At 43.1% G+C, this 16041-nt stretch overlaps 1 protein-coding gene across 1 annotated transcript; it reads right to left on the reverse strand.

Moving 5' to 3' along the window:
* Window positions 1-3274: 3274 nt before the first annotated feature.
* On the reverse strand, window positions 3275-13887 carry ZFP3 (ZFP3 zinc finger protein). The gene is made up of 2 exons (XM_065898165.1): window positions 13828-13887; window positions 3275-5017 (listed from the first exon to the last, which is right to left on the reverse strand). The coding sequence occupies exon 2, from the start codon at window positions 5007-5009 to the stop codon at window positions 3498-3500; it is 1512 nt and encodes a 503-aa protein (XP_065754237.1). The 5' UTR covers window positions 5010-5017; window positions 13828-13887; the 3' UTR covers window positions 3275-3497.
* Between the last annotated feature and the right edge of the window lie 2154 nt (window positions 13888-16041).

Below are 16041 nucleotides of genomic sequence, written 5' to 3' on the forward strand. Positions count from 1 at the left end.
GCCTACGCATCGCAACGAAGAGTATCCCCTGCTCACCGCAACTAGAGAAAGCCCTCACGCAGCAATGAGAACCCAACACAGCCAAAAATAATTAATTTAAAAAAAATAATAAAAGGACAGAGTGAACAGCTTACGTAAAACCAGAAGCTACCAGAGCACATGTTGGGGTACTAAGGTGAAATTTATAGGATGGCAGGAAAATGGCATACAAATTCATATTAAGACCATAATGAAACAATGTACTTTGGAATATACTTAGAAAGGCATCAAATCAGTAAAATTGTAAAGAAATACTTTATTTACATAAAGTGTTAATATACCAGTAAAACTGTTTAATTAGGGAAGGATGAAAATGTACATGGTTAGGTCTGCAAAAATTCTGAAGGGTATTTCTGGGTATTTTGGTAGGTTTTTGAGATTGTGAGGCCTGGTATTTTTAATGGGTCTAAAATTAAGAAAATTCACATCTTTACTTTCCTTGATAGAATTCTACTTGCACTAGATTATGACTACCAGTCAATTATATTATGGTCAGATTTTGGCTCCTAAGAAAATTGAGGGGGAGGGGGCAAACAAGGAAAAGAGAGAAATATTTCTGAGCTAGCTGGGTGTAAGGTGGATAAGGGCAGGTAGTGAGGTTACAGGATGTGTGTGTAGTGTATATAACAAGGTGGAAATAATTTCATTCACCAGAATTTCTCTTGGGAAAGAATTAATATATGTTGGAAAATTCTTTTTAGAATGAGAGGTGAGAACTTCTTCCCTTAATATGATCAGGCACAACAAAAATTGGTCACTAAATTGCCTTCTAGTGTTCCAATGAGCGGTCTGTTATTGAAGGGCCTAAAAAGGAGCTGAGGTGACAGCCCTGAGAGGGGAAGACAAAGAGAAAAATCTTCAGTGGCAGTTTAGCAAAGAAGGGACTGCTGAGAACGAGATGTCTAGTAGGATGCAAACCCCCTTCTCCACCTCTTACACACCAGAATCTTAAGTAGAGTCCGTATTACTCATGGATATGTTTCTGTGAGGGGATCCTTTCTGGGGAGCTTGAATAGGTGCTGAGTTCTATATTAAGGGCTGGCAAGGGGTGAATGTGCAAATAAAATATTCAAACACAGGAATAAGAAGGTAAGGGAATAAGTAACATCCAGGTTTCACATGAGAAAGATATGTTTGGGTATAATTCAATTTGAGCTTGAGTGATGAAAAAAGGAATGAGAGCACACTGCACTTGTAAACACCCTATGGAAAGAGATGAGTTAAAGAACTTCTACTAACGTCTAACTACTAGAGACCGAGGTACCTGGAAGGATGTGGAAACTGTGTAATCAGCTTTTTTCTGTTTGTTTTGATATGGACTTTTTTTTGTCTTTACTGTATTTGTTACAATATTGCTTCTGCTTTATGTTTTGGTTTTTTTGGCCTTGATACATGTGGGATCTTAGCTCCCCGACCAGGGATCGAACCCACACCCCTGCATTGGAAGGCAAAGTCTTAACCACTGAACTGCCAAGGAAGTCCCCATCAACTGTTTTACTTGTACAGCCCTTTTCTCAAGCCAAGAGCATGAGCCTGGGGGTGGGGGCACATATTGGGGTACAGAATAAACCCACTTGATGGGTTTTGGCTATGACCAGTTATGTTTCCAAGGACATGATTTAAATCCATTATATTCAATTTCATGTAGTAATTAATAATGAATAGAAAATGTACAAAGGATTTCGAATAAGGCAGTAATGCATGCACCTATTCACAGTACAACACAGTGCTTAGGAGCACAGCTCAGGGCTGGAGTCTTGGCTCTAGCACTTACCAGCTGTGTGATCATGGGCAAGTTACTTGACTTCTCCCCTGCCCCTCACCTTTCAAATTGGTGTAAGAGAATCCACATCACTGATGGTTGTGCAACTCTGTAAATTAACTAAAAAGCATTCAACTGAACACTTAAACAGGTGAATTTTATGGTATGTAAATTATACCTCAATAAAGCCGTTTTGTTTGTTTTTAAAAAAAAGAGTACCCACACCATAGGGAGGCTGTGAAAACAAAACTGTAAACTGTCTGGCACTGTGCCTGGCACATAGTAAAAATTCAATAAATACTAGTGATTAGTATTAGTGTAATAAAGAGATTAAAGAATAAAACACTGAAGATATATAAAGTTAAATTTTTTAAAAAGAAAAAAGGAATTATTGGGCCAGTTGAAACTTGAGATCACTTAGTTCAACTCCCCTCATTTTACAGATGAGGAAATTAGGGATCAGCAGGTGAAGTGCCTTATTCAAGGTCTAGTTCTAAGACCAGACCCCAAGCAAGCTGGATCCCCGTTAGTGCAATTCCCACTACCATTCACTGCCTCAGAAACATTGACACATGAAAAATTGAGGATGTGTTTCCTTGAAGAAAAAAAAAAAAAACACGTAAGAGAACACAGGAAACACATGTAGAAATGCTGAAGAAAGAGAATTCCAAAGCCAAGGACAAATTGAGAAGAGGCTGTCACATCCTGGCCTATTAGCCAGGGACCCCAGCAGTGGGACCCAGGTCATGGGAGCTTAAGTGCTTTGGCAAGGCAGGGTCCTGGTCAGTCAGGTGAACCAGCTCATCACTGTGGCCAGGTGCCTAGTGACAATGAAGCTGCAGTCCTCTTTGTTATTTCCTGACACAGGATCTGTCAGCAGCAACACAAGCTGGGGCCCAAAGTGAATGCAGCAGAGTTCTTGGGAGCACTCAGTCTGAACGGCCCTGAAATGAGAAAGAGCTGCAAAAGAGCTGCTTCTGCCCATGCTGAGTAGTCTGGCCTCACTTGTTTATCCCCTGGCCTTGCTAATCAGCCCCTCTGGATTCTGAGGGCCTTCACTTACAATCCTATAAATTGCTTGTCAGTTTCCTCTACCATGGCACCCTCTCAGATGACTAAGGAAGCCTAGCACGAGATGGGAAATGACCCAAGCTTCCCGCTTCTTCATTAATGCTGCCATCTTCCAAGGGAACTTGATAGCAAGTTTGGAAGATTTTGAAGCTAAAAAAGCTTACTAAATTCCAATGCTAAAGAGTGGGAAAGAGAGAGGTGTGTCTTCTAGGCCATGACTTTAACATTTCAGGGGTAATATTTGAGGGGTCAACTCTGTCATTCCTAGGAAGTGATGGAATCATGTTCCTCCATTTTTCCTGAACAGTAACAATTTGGGCTAGATGGCCAGTAAAGACCCCTAATGTTATGTGATCCACTAGTGGGGAGGGAGGAAGGAAAGGAAAAAGGGATAGTGGAGAATTAAGGCCTGAAACAGCTTTTATGATTTAACTCAGTACACTGAAACTTCTCAATGAATAGTTCATAAAAGTGCCTCATCCTTTTTGACCAACTGTTTAAATAAAAATCAGTAAAAGGACAGAGGAGGTTCTGTCTATTCATTTGATCTGAGAACTTGGGGTACAGACTGAGAACAATAAGTCTGACTTCAGCTTTTCCACAGAAGGCTTTCATGCTTTGCAGATCATTCCATACAGTGAACACTTTGATGTCGGAGGAGGTGAGAACTCCGACTAAAGGTCTTCTGACATTCTTGGCACTCATAAGGCTTCTCTCCAGTGTGAATTCTCTGATGTATGATAAGTTGGGAATGCTGGCTGAATGTTTTCTCACACTCATTACATTCATAAGGTTTCTCTCCAATGTGAATTTTCTGGTGGAGAAGCAGCTCAGAGTTATCCCAAAAGGTTCTGGCACATTCATTACACTGATGAGGTTTCTCTCCAGTATGAATTCTCTGGTGGACAATAAGGTGAGAGGTCCGCCTAAAAGCCTTTCCACACTCAAAGCATTCATAGGGTTTCTCTCCAGTGTGAATTCTCTCATGTCTAAGAAGTTCTGAGTTTCCCCTAAAGGCCTTCCCGCATTCCTTACATACGTAGGGCTTCTCACCAGTATGAATTCTAATATGTCTAATAATCTCTGAGTTCTGGCCAAAAGTTTTCCCACATTCATTACATTCATACGGTTTGTCTCCTGTATGAATTCTTTGATGCCGGATGAGCTCAGAACTCTGACCGAAGCCTTTCCCACATTCATTACACAGATAGGGTTTTTCTCCAGTATGAATTTTCTGGTGTCTAATGAGGCCTGAGCTATGCTTGAAGGCTTTGCCACACTCATTGCATTCATGATATCTTTCTTCAGTATGAATTCTCTGATGCTGAATAAGCTGTGAGCTAACCCTAAAGGTCTTCCCACATTCATTACATTCATATGGTTTCTCCCCAGTGTGGATTCTCTGATGTAGAATAAGGGCTGAGTTCTGACTGAAGGCTTTACCACATTCTTCACATTTATAAGGTCTCTCTCCAGTGTGAATTCTGTGATGGTGGATGAGATGTGAACTCTGAATGAAGGCCTTTCCACATTCATTACAAGCAAAGGGCTTCTCTCCAGCATGAATTCTCAGGTGCCTTCGAAGGCTTGAGTTAGTTCCAAATGTTTTTCCACATTCTTTGCATTCAAAGGGTTTCTCTCCACTATGAACTCTCATATGCTGAATAAGATGTGAGTTTTGATTAAAGGCTTTCCCACATTCTTTACATGTATGAGGCTTTTCTCCCAGAGAATTTCTATGTGTTTTATTAGGTCCTAAATTCTCTATGAAGTTTTGGCCAGAAGCAGCAAATGTGCTAACTGCCTCTGCCGTAGTATCTCCCTGGTACGTGATCAGGTTTGAGCTAGGATTGTAGGCTCGCTCACTTTCATTATTTTCATGGTCTTTCTCACTTGAGGGTGATTTCTTAAAGATAATCAACCCTGATGCAAAGTCTCTCTCCTCAGGGGACACCTGCTCCAGAACCTCTTCTGTGGACTCTCTGGAATGCTCCTCCAAAATGTCTTCTTCACATGCTGCTCCAAACTCGTGACCCTGATAAACCACCTTTGGAAGTTTTTCTAATATTGCCCCATGTGGTTCAGATTCTTCAGAAATTTCTTCCTTGGGAATTACCTCCTTGTTCTCAGTCCCCATCTCACAATCTGAAATGAGAGAGGGTAAGTCTGTGAAGTGGCTGTATCACAGCTAAATGAAGCCAATACTAGGGAGTATGGAGCTTGACATGGTTCTGACAGCACCCAAAAGCACTCTCTGTATCTGGTGAGATTACAGGACGCTGTTGAAGAGAAGAGAAAGATTTAGGATTATGGTGGACATGCTACACAAAGAGCAGATGCTGACTGAGAAGAGTGAGGGAAATTATCAGAGGAAAAGATTTAAGGAGAGAATAGGAAATGGATGGTAAGAAGATGCTGATAAAAGTTCCATAATATTAACAGTGAATTGAGGCAGAACCTGAGGTTGGTAATAAAAATATTTAAGGAAAATTGTGGCCATATTAATAGATGGTATATGGAAAAGGTTGGGAAAGGGACAAAAATGACTAATATAACCTTTGGGTTTATAGAGGAAGAAACCAGAAATGAGTAGCAAGAAGAAATATCTTTAGCCCAGTTCTGTGGCGCTCACCAGCTCTAGAGAATAGGGGATTGTATATGTTGTAGGCATTACCTATTCAAAAGGTTAATGTGACTTAGCTATAACAGGGACAGAAGGAACCACCCTTGGCTCCCGTATATTTGGATAAAGTATGGTTCTAGCTTTTTTCTAGATGGTTACTAAATTGTATCAATACCTAATTTTCCCTACTAATTTGAAATGCCTCCTATACCATAGTCTAAAGTTCCATATATATCTGGGTCAATTTCCAGGCTCCATTCAGTTCTATTGATCTATTCCCTCTCTAACACCAAACTGTTCAACCTATTGTAGCTTTAAATTTTTTAATATGTTAGAGAAAGTGCTCACTTGTTAGTCTTCTTTTTCAAATATTCCTGTCTATTTTTCCAAATAAATTTTAGTATAATTTTGTAAAATTTCCAAACTTACCCTGATGTTTTTATATCCATCACGTTCCTGTATGTCTTCTCTTTTAGTGAGTTTTTCTTATATTTTCTGACTGGTTGTTATTATATATATATGTGTGTATGTGTGTGTGTGTGTGTATACATATATATATATACATACATATAGCAATGCTGTTGATTTTTACTTACTAATATTCTAATTGGTCCCTTTATACAATTTTCTTAGCACTTTTTTTTTTTAGTTTTTTAAAAATTTATTTTATTTATTTTTGGCTGCACTGGGACTTCGTTGCTGTGCGTGGGCTTTCTCTAGTTGCGGCGAGCGGGGGCTACTCTTTGCTGCGGTGCGCAGGCTTCTCAATGCAGTGGCTTCTCTTGTTGCAGAGCATGGGCTCTAGGTGTGCGGGCTTCAGTAGTTGTGGCACGTGGGCTCAGTAGTTGTGGCTCGCAGGCTCTAGAGCACAGGCTCAGTAGTTGTGGCGCACGGCTTAGTTGTTCCGCGGCATGTGGGATCTTCCTGGACCAGCGCTCGAACCCGTGTCCCCCTGCATTGGCAGGCGGATTCTTAACCACTGTGCCACCAAGGAAGCCCCTCTTTAACACTTTTATAAATCTTAAAGCCTATACTTTTTTAAAACTTCTAAAAGGCTGTGGCAAGGATTTTTAGTTGTCTATCCCAATCTCCACTCTTCCCCACCTCAGCAGCAACAGAATAATGAATTTATTTTTGTAGCAATGAGGCTGCCTAAAGAAATATATTCTCAGCCTTCTTTACAGCTAGATTTGGCCATGTAACTAGCTTCTGGCCAATGAGACAGTAAAATGCAAATGACAGCACAAGGGACTTCTGGGATATCTCCTTAAAAGTAAGGGGATACATTTCTTCACCTTCTTCTGTGCTGTGCCTGGGGCATGAAGTGATAGCTGAAGTGCCATCCTGGACCATGAGTTCACCAGCATACCTTACAGTGGGACAAGAACAGGAAGGCACCTGGGTCCTTGATGACTCTGTGGAGCTGCCATACTTGCCCTGGAATGCCTGTCTCTGGACTTCTTTTATCTAACAGAGAAATAAGCTTTTTCCTTGCTTAAGCTATTATGGTTTTTTAATTTATGAAGCGAAACTTGCTCCTAATTGGTACAATGGCCCCAGGGATTTAGCTGTCCCCTCACAGAAGATCCAAATGCTGGGGAAATGAGCCCAGCTTCTGTTCAGGTATTAAGCAACCGGGAGCTAATATTGAAGAGGAGAGGCCCTTTGCCTAGAGCAGTGCATCTGTGCACCACAGCAAATCTGAGCAACACAATCCTCCCATCAATAAAAGTGTTAATTGCAGAAGGTGGTTCTCAAGGGGGAATGGGGCAGCTATGGGACTTCATCCTTATTTTGCAGAGTCATGGAATGGTTTTTAAGCCAAGGAATGACACAGTTCATGGTCAGATTAGCATTTCAGGTAGATATACACAAGTGGCCATTTAGTGGCTGAACCAGAAAGCAGCAGACAAGGACATAAAGGAGATCAGTTAGAAGTCTGATGTAGTCATCAAGGCAAAGGGTGATGAGATCTAACTAGGGTAATAGTGGTAGTGTGAATGAAGAGGAAACAGACTAGAGAAGTGCTTGAGAGGACAAATTCTCTAAGACTTGGGGTATGATTGGATATAGGTGTAAGGAAGGTGTAATTAGATGGATAGTGATACCACCAAGGTTGGGAATATTGAGGAGCAGCTAGGTTAGGGGGTAAGATGATAAATGAGCTGTGATTTGGACAAGATGAGTTTCAACACATCCATACAGAAGTACCAAGGAATCAGTCAAAATATATTGGTCTAAAGCTTAGAGCAGTCAGGACTAAAGATACAGACTTGAGAGTACTCAGCATAGACAATAATGAGTATAGTTGTGACAACTGTCAGATACTGAAGACAGAAACCTAGAAAGCCAAGGCCAACATTGAAGAGTACTCCAGTTAACTTCCATGTTCCCCTCCAGATCTTTCAACTTTTCTTCACCTTGCTCTCTGCCCCAGAAGGTAACCTATATAGCACTCATCAAGGGGCCCTCTGGCTTCCAGTTGTGTTTCACCAATGGGGAGCCCTAGCAGGAGGCTGGAAGGAGGGAGGACAGTGAGGTCAGAGTATTTATCCTCCTGGTTCCTTCCTATGAGATCACCTTGGGTTCATGGTGTCCCTCAATTGAAGTTCATTACTCCTCTCAAGGAATCATCCTACCCAGTTGTCTCTGTGGGCTTCAGGCCCTCCCCTACCTCTTGCCTCTTCTGGCCTAGGGCTGGTGACTACTCTGCTATTGCCAATCCCAGCTTTCCTCAGTACCCTGCCTACACCTGCATCTTTTATATTAACTTCTTTGCAAATAAACCCTTCTCAAATTATCCTAATTTGAGCGAAGTACCTGTTTCCTGTTAGGACCCTAATGATAAAGGGGTAGGCAAAGGAAGAGAAGCCTGCCAAGAAGAGAAAGAATGGTTAGTGAAGTAGGAGAAGAACCAGAAAAAGTGTCATATAAGTCACCAAGGCAATGGCAGAGGGAATTACAAAGCGTCACACACAGTTGATAGATCCAGTAGGATAAGAACTGGAAAACGTCTGCTGGGACAATTAGGTGGTCACAGATGACATGTAAAAACAGAGTCAACGGAATGACAGAAGCAGAAGCCAGGTGGCAGTGGACTGATTAATTAATTTGCTGCTTCTTTCAAAAAATCTGGGTGAAAGGAGAGGACCAAGATGGGCAGTAGTGTAAAAGGTCAAAGAAAGTCAAAGAAGAATTTTCTCTGATGGTAGAGATTTGAACAGGTTTATATTAGAAAGGATGGTGCCAGTAGAGAGAAAGGTTAAGAGGGAAGAAAAGATGAGATTACTGAAGAAATGAAGATCCTGAGAGGCAGGAGAGACTGGGGTCAAGTGGTGAGGGAAGGGCTAAGGGGTGATTTTGGGGTGCCCTTTGTACAGCCCCTTTTCTCTGCCCAGCCTCCAGTCATCCACAGGATCATACCCTCTGGCCTCCCTAATCACTCAGGGGTGCAGCTCTGGTAAGCCCTCTTTCCTGACACCTGGAAGGAACCTGATCTCCTACTGAAATCCTGAAGTGTTGGAAGCTCTTTGTGCTACCCCTAAAAATGACCTGGAATCTTCTTCAACTTTCCCCCACTCAGCGCCTTCTCTAATTTTCCCCTGGAATAAGGGCAGGCACACAGAAACTGGATTTCTCCTTTTCACTGAAATTTTTGAAAATTATAGATAATGTGTACCTATGTAACTGTAAGAATCCATTGTAGAGAATTTAGCTATCTTCATCCATCGTACTATTTGAGTTAGAAAGCACTGTCTTAAATAAATTTCTCTCTAATGCTCAGCCAAGAACAAGTTCTACAAGCTGGTATTTCAGTCCCTATCTACTTCTGACCCCCTCGCTGGCCTTTCCTTTTCACCAGCATCTCTCCCATAGTTACTTCTTTTCCAACATCAAGCTCCACACAAAGTCAGCATTCATAAAACCCACATCTGTCCCACACCATATGGAAAATCACGTGTCCACAGTAAAACAAGATGCAAGACATAGAAGTTAGGTATGTATATCTATCCCCAACTTCAACACCTGGTTCAAAATTCTAGTCCAGAAAGTCTTCCCCAACTAAAATTTGCCCCCTCTGACTATTCTTTTACTTTGCATTCCACCAGTGACACGATATTAATGCCAGTTGTTAAATATTGTTTTGTTTAATAGACACCTTCTCATATACAAATCAATGCCATCCTCCTTTTTATTTTCCTTGGATGCACTGTGCGGCATGCAGGATCTTAGTTCCCTGACCAGAGATCAAACCCATGCCCCCTACAGTGGAAGCGCAGAGTTCTAACCACTGGACCACCAGGGAAGTCCCAAAGCCATTCTCCTTTTGGTTGATTTTCCAGAGGCACAGATACACATTAGACCCCGTCCTCATATGGAAACACTCTATTACTCATAGCATAAATTTAAATTTCCAAACATAATTTCTTATGTTTGTCACTTCTTCACTTTTCTAAATTTGAAATTAGTTGTTTCTGGAGAGAGATAAGATGGATGTGCCATCTTAGGAGTAGGATGACCACTCTTGGTCCTCAGTCTGGGGGATGTCAAGCATCTACTGGGTCTCCATAGTTCAGAATAGGGTCTTCAACTCTGCAGATCTGGATTTTTTTTTTTTCAATGCACTCAGAAATCCTCATTCACAAAATACTGATGCATAAACCACCTATTAATTAACCATGAGAAATAAAACTTCAAAAGGACCATACTGTCTACATGAGAAGCCACCACATAAAACCCTAAAAATTGTTTAGTTGGCTTACAATCATAGCAGGAAGTTTTTTTTTTTTTAATGAACGATGCTTAAATAATGATTCTTGGCCTGGAATTAGGTTAGATGAAGAAAAGTCAACTGGAAAATCTCTAAAAATACTAACTTCCAGGTCCCACATCAGACCTCTCAGAGTCAGAATCTCCAGGAGTAGGCAAAGGAATGTGTATTTTTAACAAGTGCCCAGGTGATTCTGATGCCCTATCAGGTTTGGGAACCACTGTGTTTGACAGTCTGAGTGACTGGAGTTATCTAACTCTCAGTCTGGTGCATCCATCTGTACCAAGGTCTGGTCCACCAAGCAGATCAACACGTGTGCAAAGCAGCAGGATTACAGATAACACTGCCAGTTCTTGCTCTGCATTCTTTTTTCCTGCCCTCCAACTTGACCCCTCCCCCAACCCTACCCTAAACTTCTGGGAGCAGACAGGGAATATAATACAACTGACTAGGTCACATTTCCATTACGCTTATCTGACTGACCCTAGTTACCGTGACTGGACCTGAGTTTGCCCAAACTGCCTAAATCAGAGTTTACAGCAATCTCTTGGGATAGCAATATCACTCAATCCTCTAAACTCATCTGCCAAAAACATATTGTGATTTTTAGTAAAAAATCATTGAATAATCTATCAGCTGACAGCCTGATTAGGTCTTTTTAAAATGCTGTTAAAAGCAAAGATTGGAAAAAATTAAAAATTTTTAAAAAAGCAAAGATTGGGACTTGAGTTATAAAAGGTCCAAGAATCATTTACTCCCTCAGTAAATTGTCCCCCTGTGTGGCACTCCAGAGGTTTTTCCACCCCAGAGTGATATGCCATAGTAAAATTAAGGAGGGCATGGGTGAGAGGTATGTCTTTCTTCTGTAAAGGAGGAAAAGAGCAATTGTGAAAAAGGAGGTGGAAAAGAGAAATCTATAGGCCACAGGTCCACTCTCAAGCACACTGGTGGTAGGCAAGGGTACAAACTGAAGTCAAGGATCTAGAGACTGATGTCCATTCAACAATCCATGCACTTACAGATGTTATAGAAAATGTTTGTGGACTCCCTCAATATATGTCATTTGAAGACTACTGCACTTAACAGCATTCTGGGCAGAGCATGGGGTGAGCAAAGCCTCAGAGACTAGGAAGTACAGGAGGAATAAGAAAAGGAACAGAAAGAACATTCTGACCTCAATGTAGCATGTGCAGAGTTGGGGTAAAGAAGGAGAGAAGATAAGTGAGCATGCACTGACCTTCTGGGGAGTAATGAAAGCTCTTACTATGTGCCAAGCAACTTACACACATTCTCCTGTTACACCCCTACCACCTCTTGCTGATACAAGTATGCTGGAGACATCAGTGTAGAGAGGAGCGAAATCAGCCCATCGGAGTGCTTTCCTGACTTTCTCCAGCAACACTTTTGACAGCCCCAGAGCAGGCTGGGAATCTGGGGACACGTGTGGTGGAAGAATGAGAAAGTGAGGGACTTGAAGATGTTAGCCAGGACACAGTTGAGATGACCAAGTGAGACAGGGAGACAAATGAAGTGGGGGAAGGAGGGAAGAGTGGAGGTTACAGACAGGGTGAAGGATGTGGTGAGCACACGGATCCAAGGGCAGGAATCCTGCCAATTGGCATGACGTTTAATTTTGAAATGTCAGAATTTGTAACATCCTTTGCAACTATTCAAATTCATGATGAAAAAATGATGAAATATTTTGGATGTCAACTTACAAACACGTAAGGGGATACACAAAGCTTTTCAAATTATTTTATGGGATATTTGAGCAAAAAAGTTTGCAGTGGCCTCGCACTCTTTGCAGGAGATCTGACCTCACCCAAGAGCTCCAGGAGTGAGCTCCAAATGAGTTAACCCAGTTAAGTTAATACCATTCCCCTGCCAGTAACTGTTCAGAACAGTAGGGATTGTTTCAGGAATGGACATCTGGGTCAATGATACTCTGAGGAAGTTTGCTGGGAACTTCTGGGAATAGTTTCCTGCCGTCCTGAGAGAACCACAGAAGAGACTTCTACATATTGTTGCCTGGAACCGCTGCTGCCATTTCACTACCAGCTGTGGATGAAGGCAGGACGAGCTGAGAAAAACTGAGGGGAAATGGAGCCAGCTGGGCCACTAGATTCAGTCATTCCTGAAACCACTTCACCTCTTGACTTCCAATTATGAGAGCTTATACACTTGTATTTTTTAGGCCAGCTTGAATTGTATCCTGTGACTTATAGACAAAAGCATCTTAATTCATAAAAATACTTTCCCTTAACTTCTGAAAGGTCAGATCCTACTAAATACTCAGTATCCAGTACAAGGATCACCTCCTCCCCAAAGTCTTCACCTACACCTGCAGGAAGGAGGTTATCTCTTGGTCCTCTGAATCAGCATTTCACTCACCTCTTTCTTTGTACTACAGTTATCATGTCGCTTCCTGTTCACTGCTCTCCAATGGCTACAGAATTAAAACTTCTTAACATGGCTCATCATGCCTTCCTGGTCAGGCCCCTGTCTCCCTTCCCATCTCCTGTCCCAGGCTCTCCAATGACAGGTGGGAGCTGCAGTCATGCTCAGGGTGCTGCAGTTCAAACACTTCTTATTCTTTAAAGCTTCTCTGCCTTTGAGAACAGGCTATTCCCACTTCCTGGAATACTACTGCCCACTTTTACACTTAACAAACATCTACAAGACTCAGCTCAGAGACAGAGAGTCCCCTCTGTCTTCTTCTCTGTCCCTAAGACTCCTTCACCTTGTTGCAGCTACCTCATTGTACTGTTACTCTATTTTCATCTCTGCTTCCTTCTTCAGACCATGAACAAGGATGATGTTCTATTCATCTTGATATTCCCAGCGCCAAGCACATTTCGGGTACCTGCTAAATATCTGTTAAATGAATTTGTGTAAATATCTTAGTTACATAACTAATCTGTGACACCCTTGAGGACTAACTGGATAGTTCATTCATTTTGTATCTAAAGAGCCTAGATCGGTGTCTGACACATAGCTGATGTCAATAACTATTTGTAAAAATAAGTTCCTTCTGCCAATCTGGATGACACTTAATTTAAAGCACTGTTATCCTCTTTTCCTCTGTCCTCCTGGTTCCCACAATCAAAAGGCTCTATTAACTCTGCACTGAAATCTGTCTCCTTTCCGTAACTAACCCTCTTAAACCAATATCCGGCCCTGGGCACAGTCTGCCAGGAGGCCTGAAGTTTATGACACTGCCCGCCATTTCGTCCCCGCAGCTCACTTGGGGATGGAATGTCAGAGGAAACCACAGCTCCCATCATCCCCCACGTAAGGACACCCCCGCGGAAGGGGGTGTCCCTGCTGCTCCTGTGCCAGCGGCTGACAGGCAGGGAACCAGGACGGAGACGGGCCCTGGCCGCGTCCAGGGTATGTGCCGGTGGGGACCCGGTGCGGGGTGGGGAGACCATAAAGCCCAAGGTCACAGAGCGAACCCGGGTCAGGCACGGGCCTAAACGTCGGGTTTTCGCGGGGCTGGTGGGCCAGGGGTTCGGGAGCGCAGCACCCTCCACCCCCGGCCGGGACAGAATGAGGTCTCACCTCAGGCAGCCACCGCCCCACACGCGCTCCCCGCGGGCTCCCCGCGCTGCTCCGCCCGCTGCCTCTGAACCCGCAGCTGTTGTCTGGGTTTCACTGGCTATGGGCATCAGCCACTTCCGGTACCCGGGCGGCACTCCAGCCAATCAACGCGCGCCGCACTCCCAGGAGGAACAGGTGGTCGGCAGGCCGGGGTCTCCTCACCCTTTTCAGGCTTGCTTTGCGCCGGTTCTCGCGCTCACCCGAGCCCCATCTCGCCGCTGCCCTGCCACACCAGCTCTCTGAAGTGGCCCTGTGCGCCTGACGATGCCCCACTTCAGCCCCAGGATCACTGACGAGCTAGGTCCTCCGAGTTTCCTAGAAAGGCTCCAGGGATGCACTTCCGCCCTGGGATCGGCCGCTCTGCGCGCTGCTGTCGCTCCCCAAGCATTGATCTGGACTTGAGAAATTGAAAGTTGGCTTCGCTTTCTCACCGGGCAGAGATCACACGCCCCCCTGCATCCCTTATCCCGTCACTCCCTCCCTTGAACTACACGAGTCTGGTAAACACAGACCCCTACATCCTAGGAACAGGCCAGTCATCTGCTGGGGGCGAAGGGAGACCCGCTCTTGAAGTCAAGGAGGGCTTACTGGAGGGAGTGATGTTTGGGCTGAAATCTGAAGGTTGAGCGGGAATTGCCCGGGTCAAGAGTGAAGGGGACAGCGGTTCCGGCAATGGGAACGGCATTCTTCCCTAGCCTCCTTATTTCTTGAACAGCTTGACCCTTCTCAACTCAGCACCTTTGTGCTTGTTACTTCCTCTGCTTCTTGTTATTCAGGTCTCACTTCAAAGGTAACTGCATAGGAGAAGCCTTCCATCCTATCTAATGTTGCCTCAAACTATGATACCCCTCCCAAATATCAGTTACAGGGAAGGACTATGATTGGCCTTGTTTAGGTCTGGTGCTCACCCCTGGACTAATCATTGTATTCAGGGGAAAGGGATAGTAGGTTTAGCCAAATCTGGGTCACTTGTCTGCCCCAATTGTGGGGGCAGGCTTCTGTGTTCGCCTCACCATAATCCTATGGAATAGGGAAGGGAGTGACTACTCACAGAAAGTGATATTATGTATATATCTAGTACACAGCCTATCAGGAAAAAAAAGAAAGAAAGGGGAAAAGAAAGCTTTTGCTTGAGTTCATGGGATTAGGCCCTAGACTATAGGGTCCACCACTTTAGCCATTCTCACACCAATATCCTTAACTCCTTTGCCCTACTGTCTGCAACTGCATTGGAAGTTTGTTAACCCTGGATCAGTTGAAATGTCCATTTTCCTTGCCCAGGCTGCTGACAGCTGGTGGGGAAAATCATACATTTTGGAGAAGAACCCCAAAATAAATTTATGGTCTCCACTTCCCAGAGGTCTTTCACTTCTGCCTAGAAATCATCTTGTTTCCCTAGTCAGCTTGTCTACCATTTTCATGATTGCTGTTTCAACCTTCTTCGTTCTGCTTGAACCTCTGTCCAAGCCATGACCCACCATCACAATCACTGCCACCTGCATTCATCCCAAGGAAAGATGTCCATACTACGAGAGTATCCTGCCACAGACCAAGAGTGGGAGACATTTGGTTCTACTGTATTTATCTAGTACACCTACATTAACAGCCTTCTTCTCAAGAACCTAGATCAGTAATTCTCAATCTTGGCTGCACATTGGAATCACCTGGGGAGCTTTTTTTTAAGTATGTTTTTATTAGTGAGCAGTATTCAATTATTTGAATACACCACATTTTTTTATCTATTCACTTATTAATATTCAGGTGGTTTCTTGTTTATGGCTATTACAAAGTTGCTAAGAACATTCATGTACACTTCTTTATATGCACAGATGCATAAGCTTTTATTTCTCTTGGATAGCTGCCTAGGAGTGGAATGGCTGTATCATATGGTAAGCACATATTTAACTCTTAAAGAATCCAGCAAACCATTTTCTAAAGTGGATGCACATCTTACATTTTCACCAGCAGTGTATGAGTCTTTTTCTTCCACATCCTCGCCAACACTTGATCTGATCAGTTCTTTTTTTCTTTTTCTTTTTAAATTGAGCATTACAATAGAGATCTAGTGGCCTCTTATAGTGGTTTTACTTTGTGTTTCCTTACTGACTAATTCACCTGGGGATCTTTAAAAATATTGATGTCTGGTGCCACCCACATAGATTCTGTTGAAAATGA

The sequence above is a fragment of the Phocoena phocoena genome, chromosome 19 (genome assembly GCF_963924675.1).
Source record: "Phocoena phocoena chromosome 19, mPhoPho1.1, whole genome shotgun sequence".
Lineage (NCBI taxonomy): Eukaryota > Metazoa > Chordata > Mammalia > Artiodactyla > Phocoenidae > Phocoena > Phocoena phocoena.

Coding starts and splice junctions, on each gene's coding strand:
- ZFP3 (XM_065898165.1), bottom strand. CDS start 5,009: ATGGGGACTGAGAACAAGGAGGTAATTCCCAAGGAAGAAATTTCTGAA.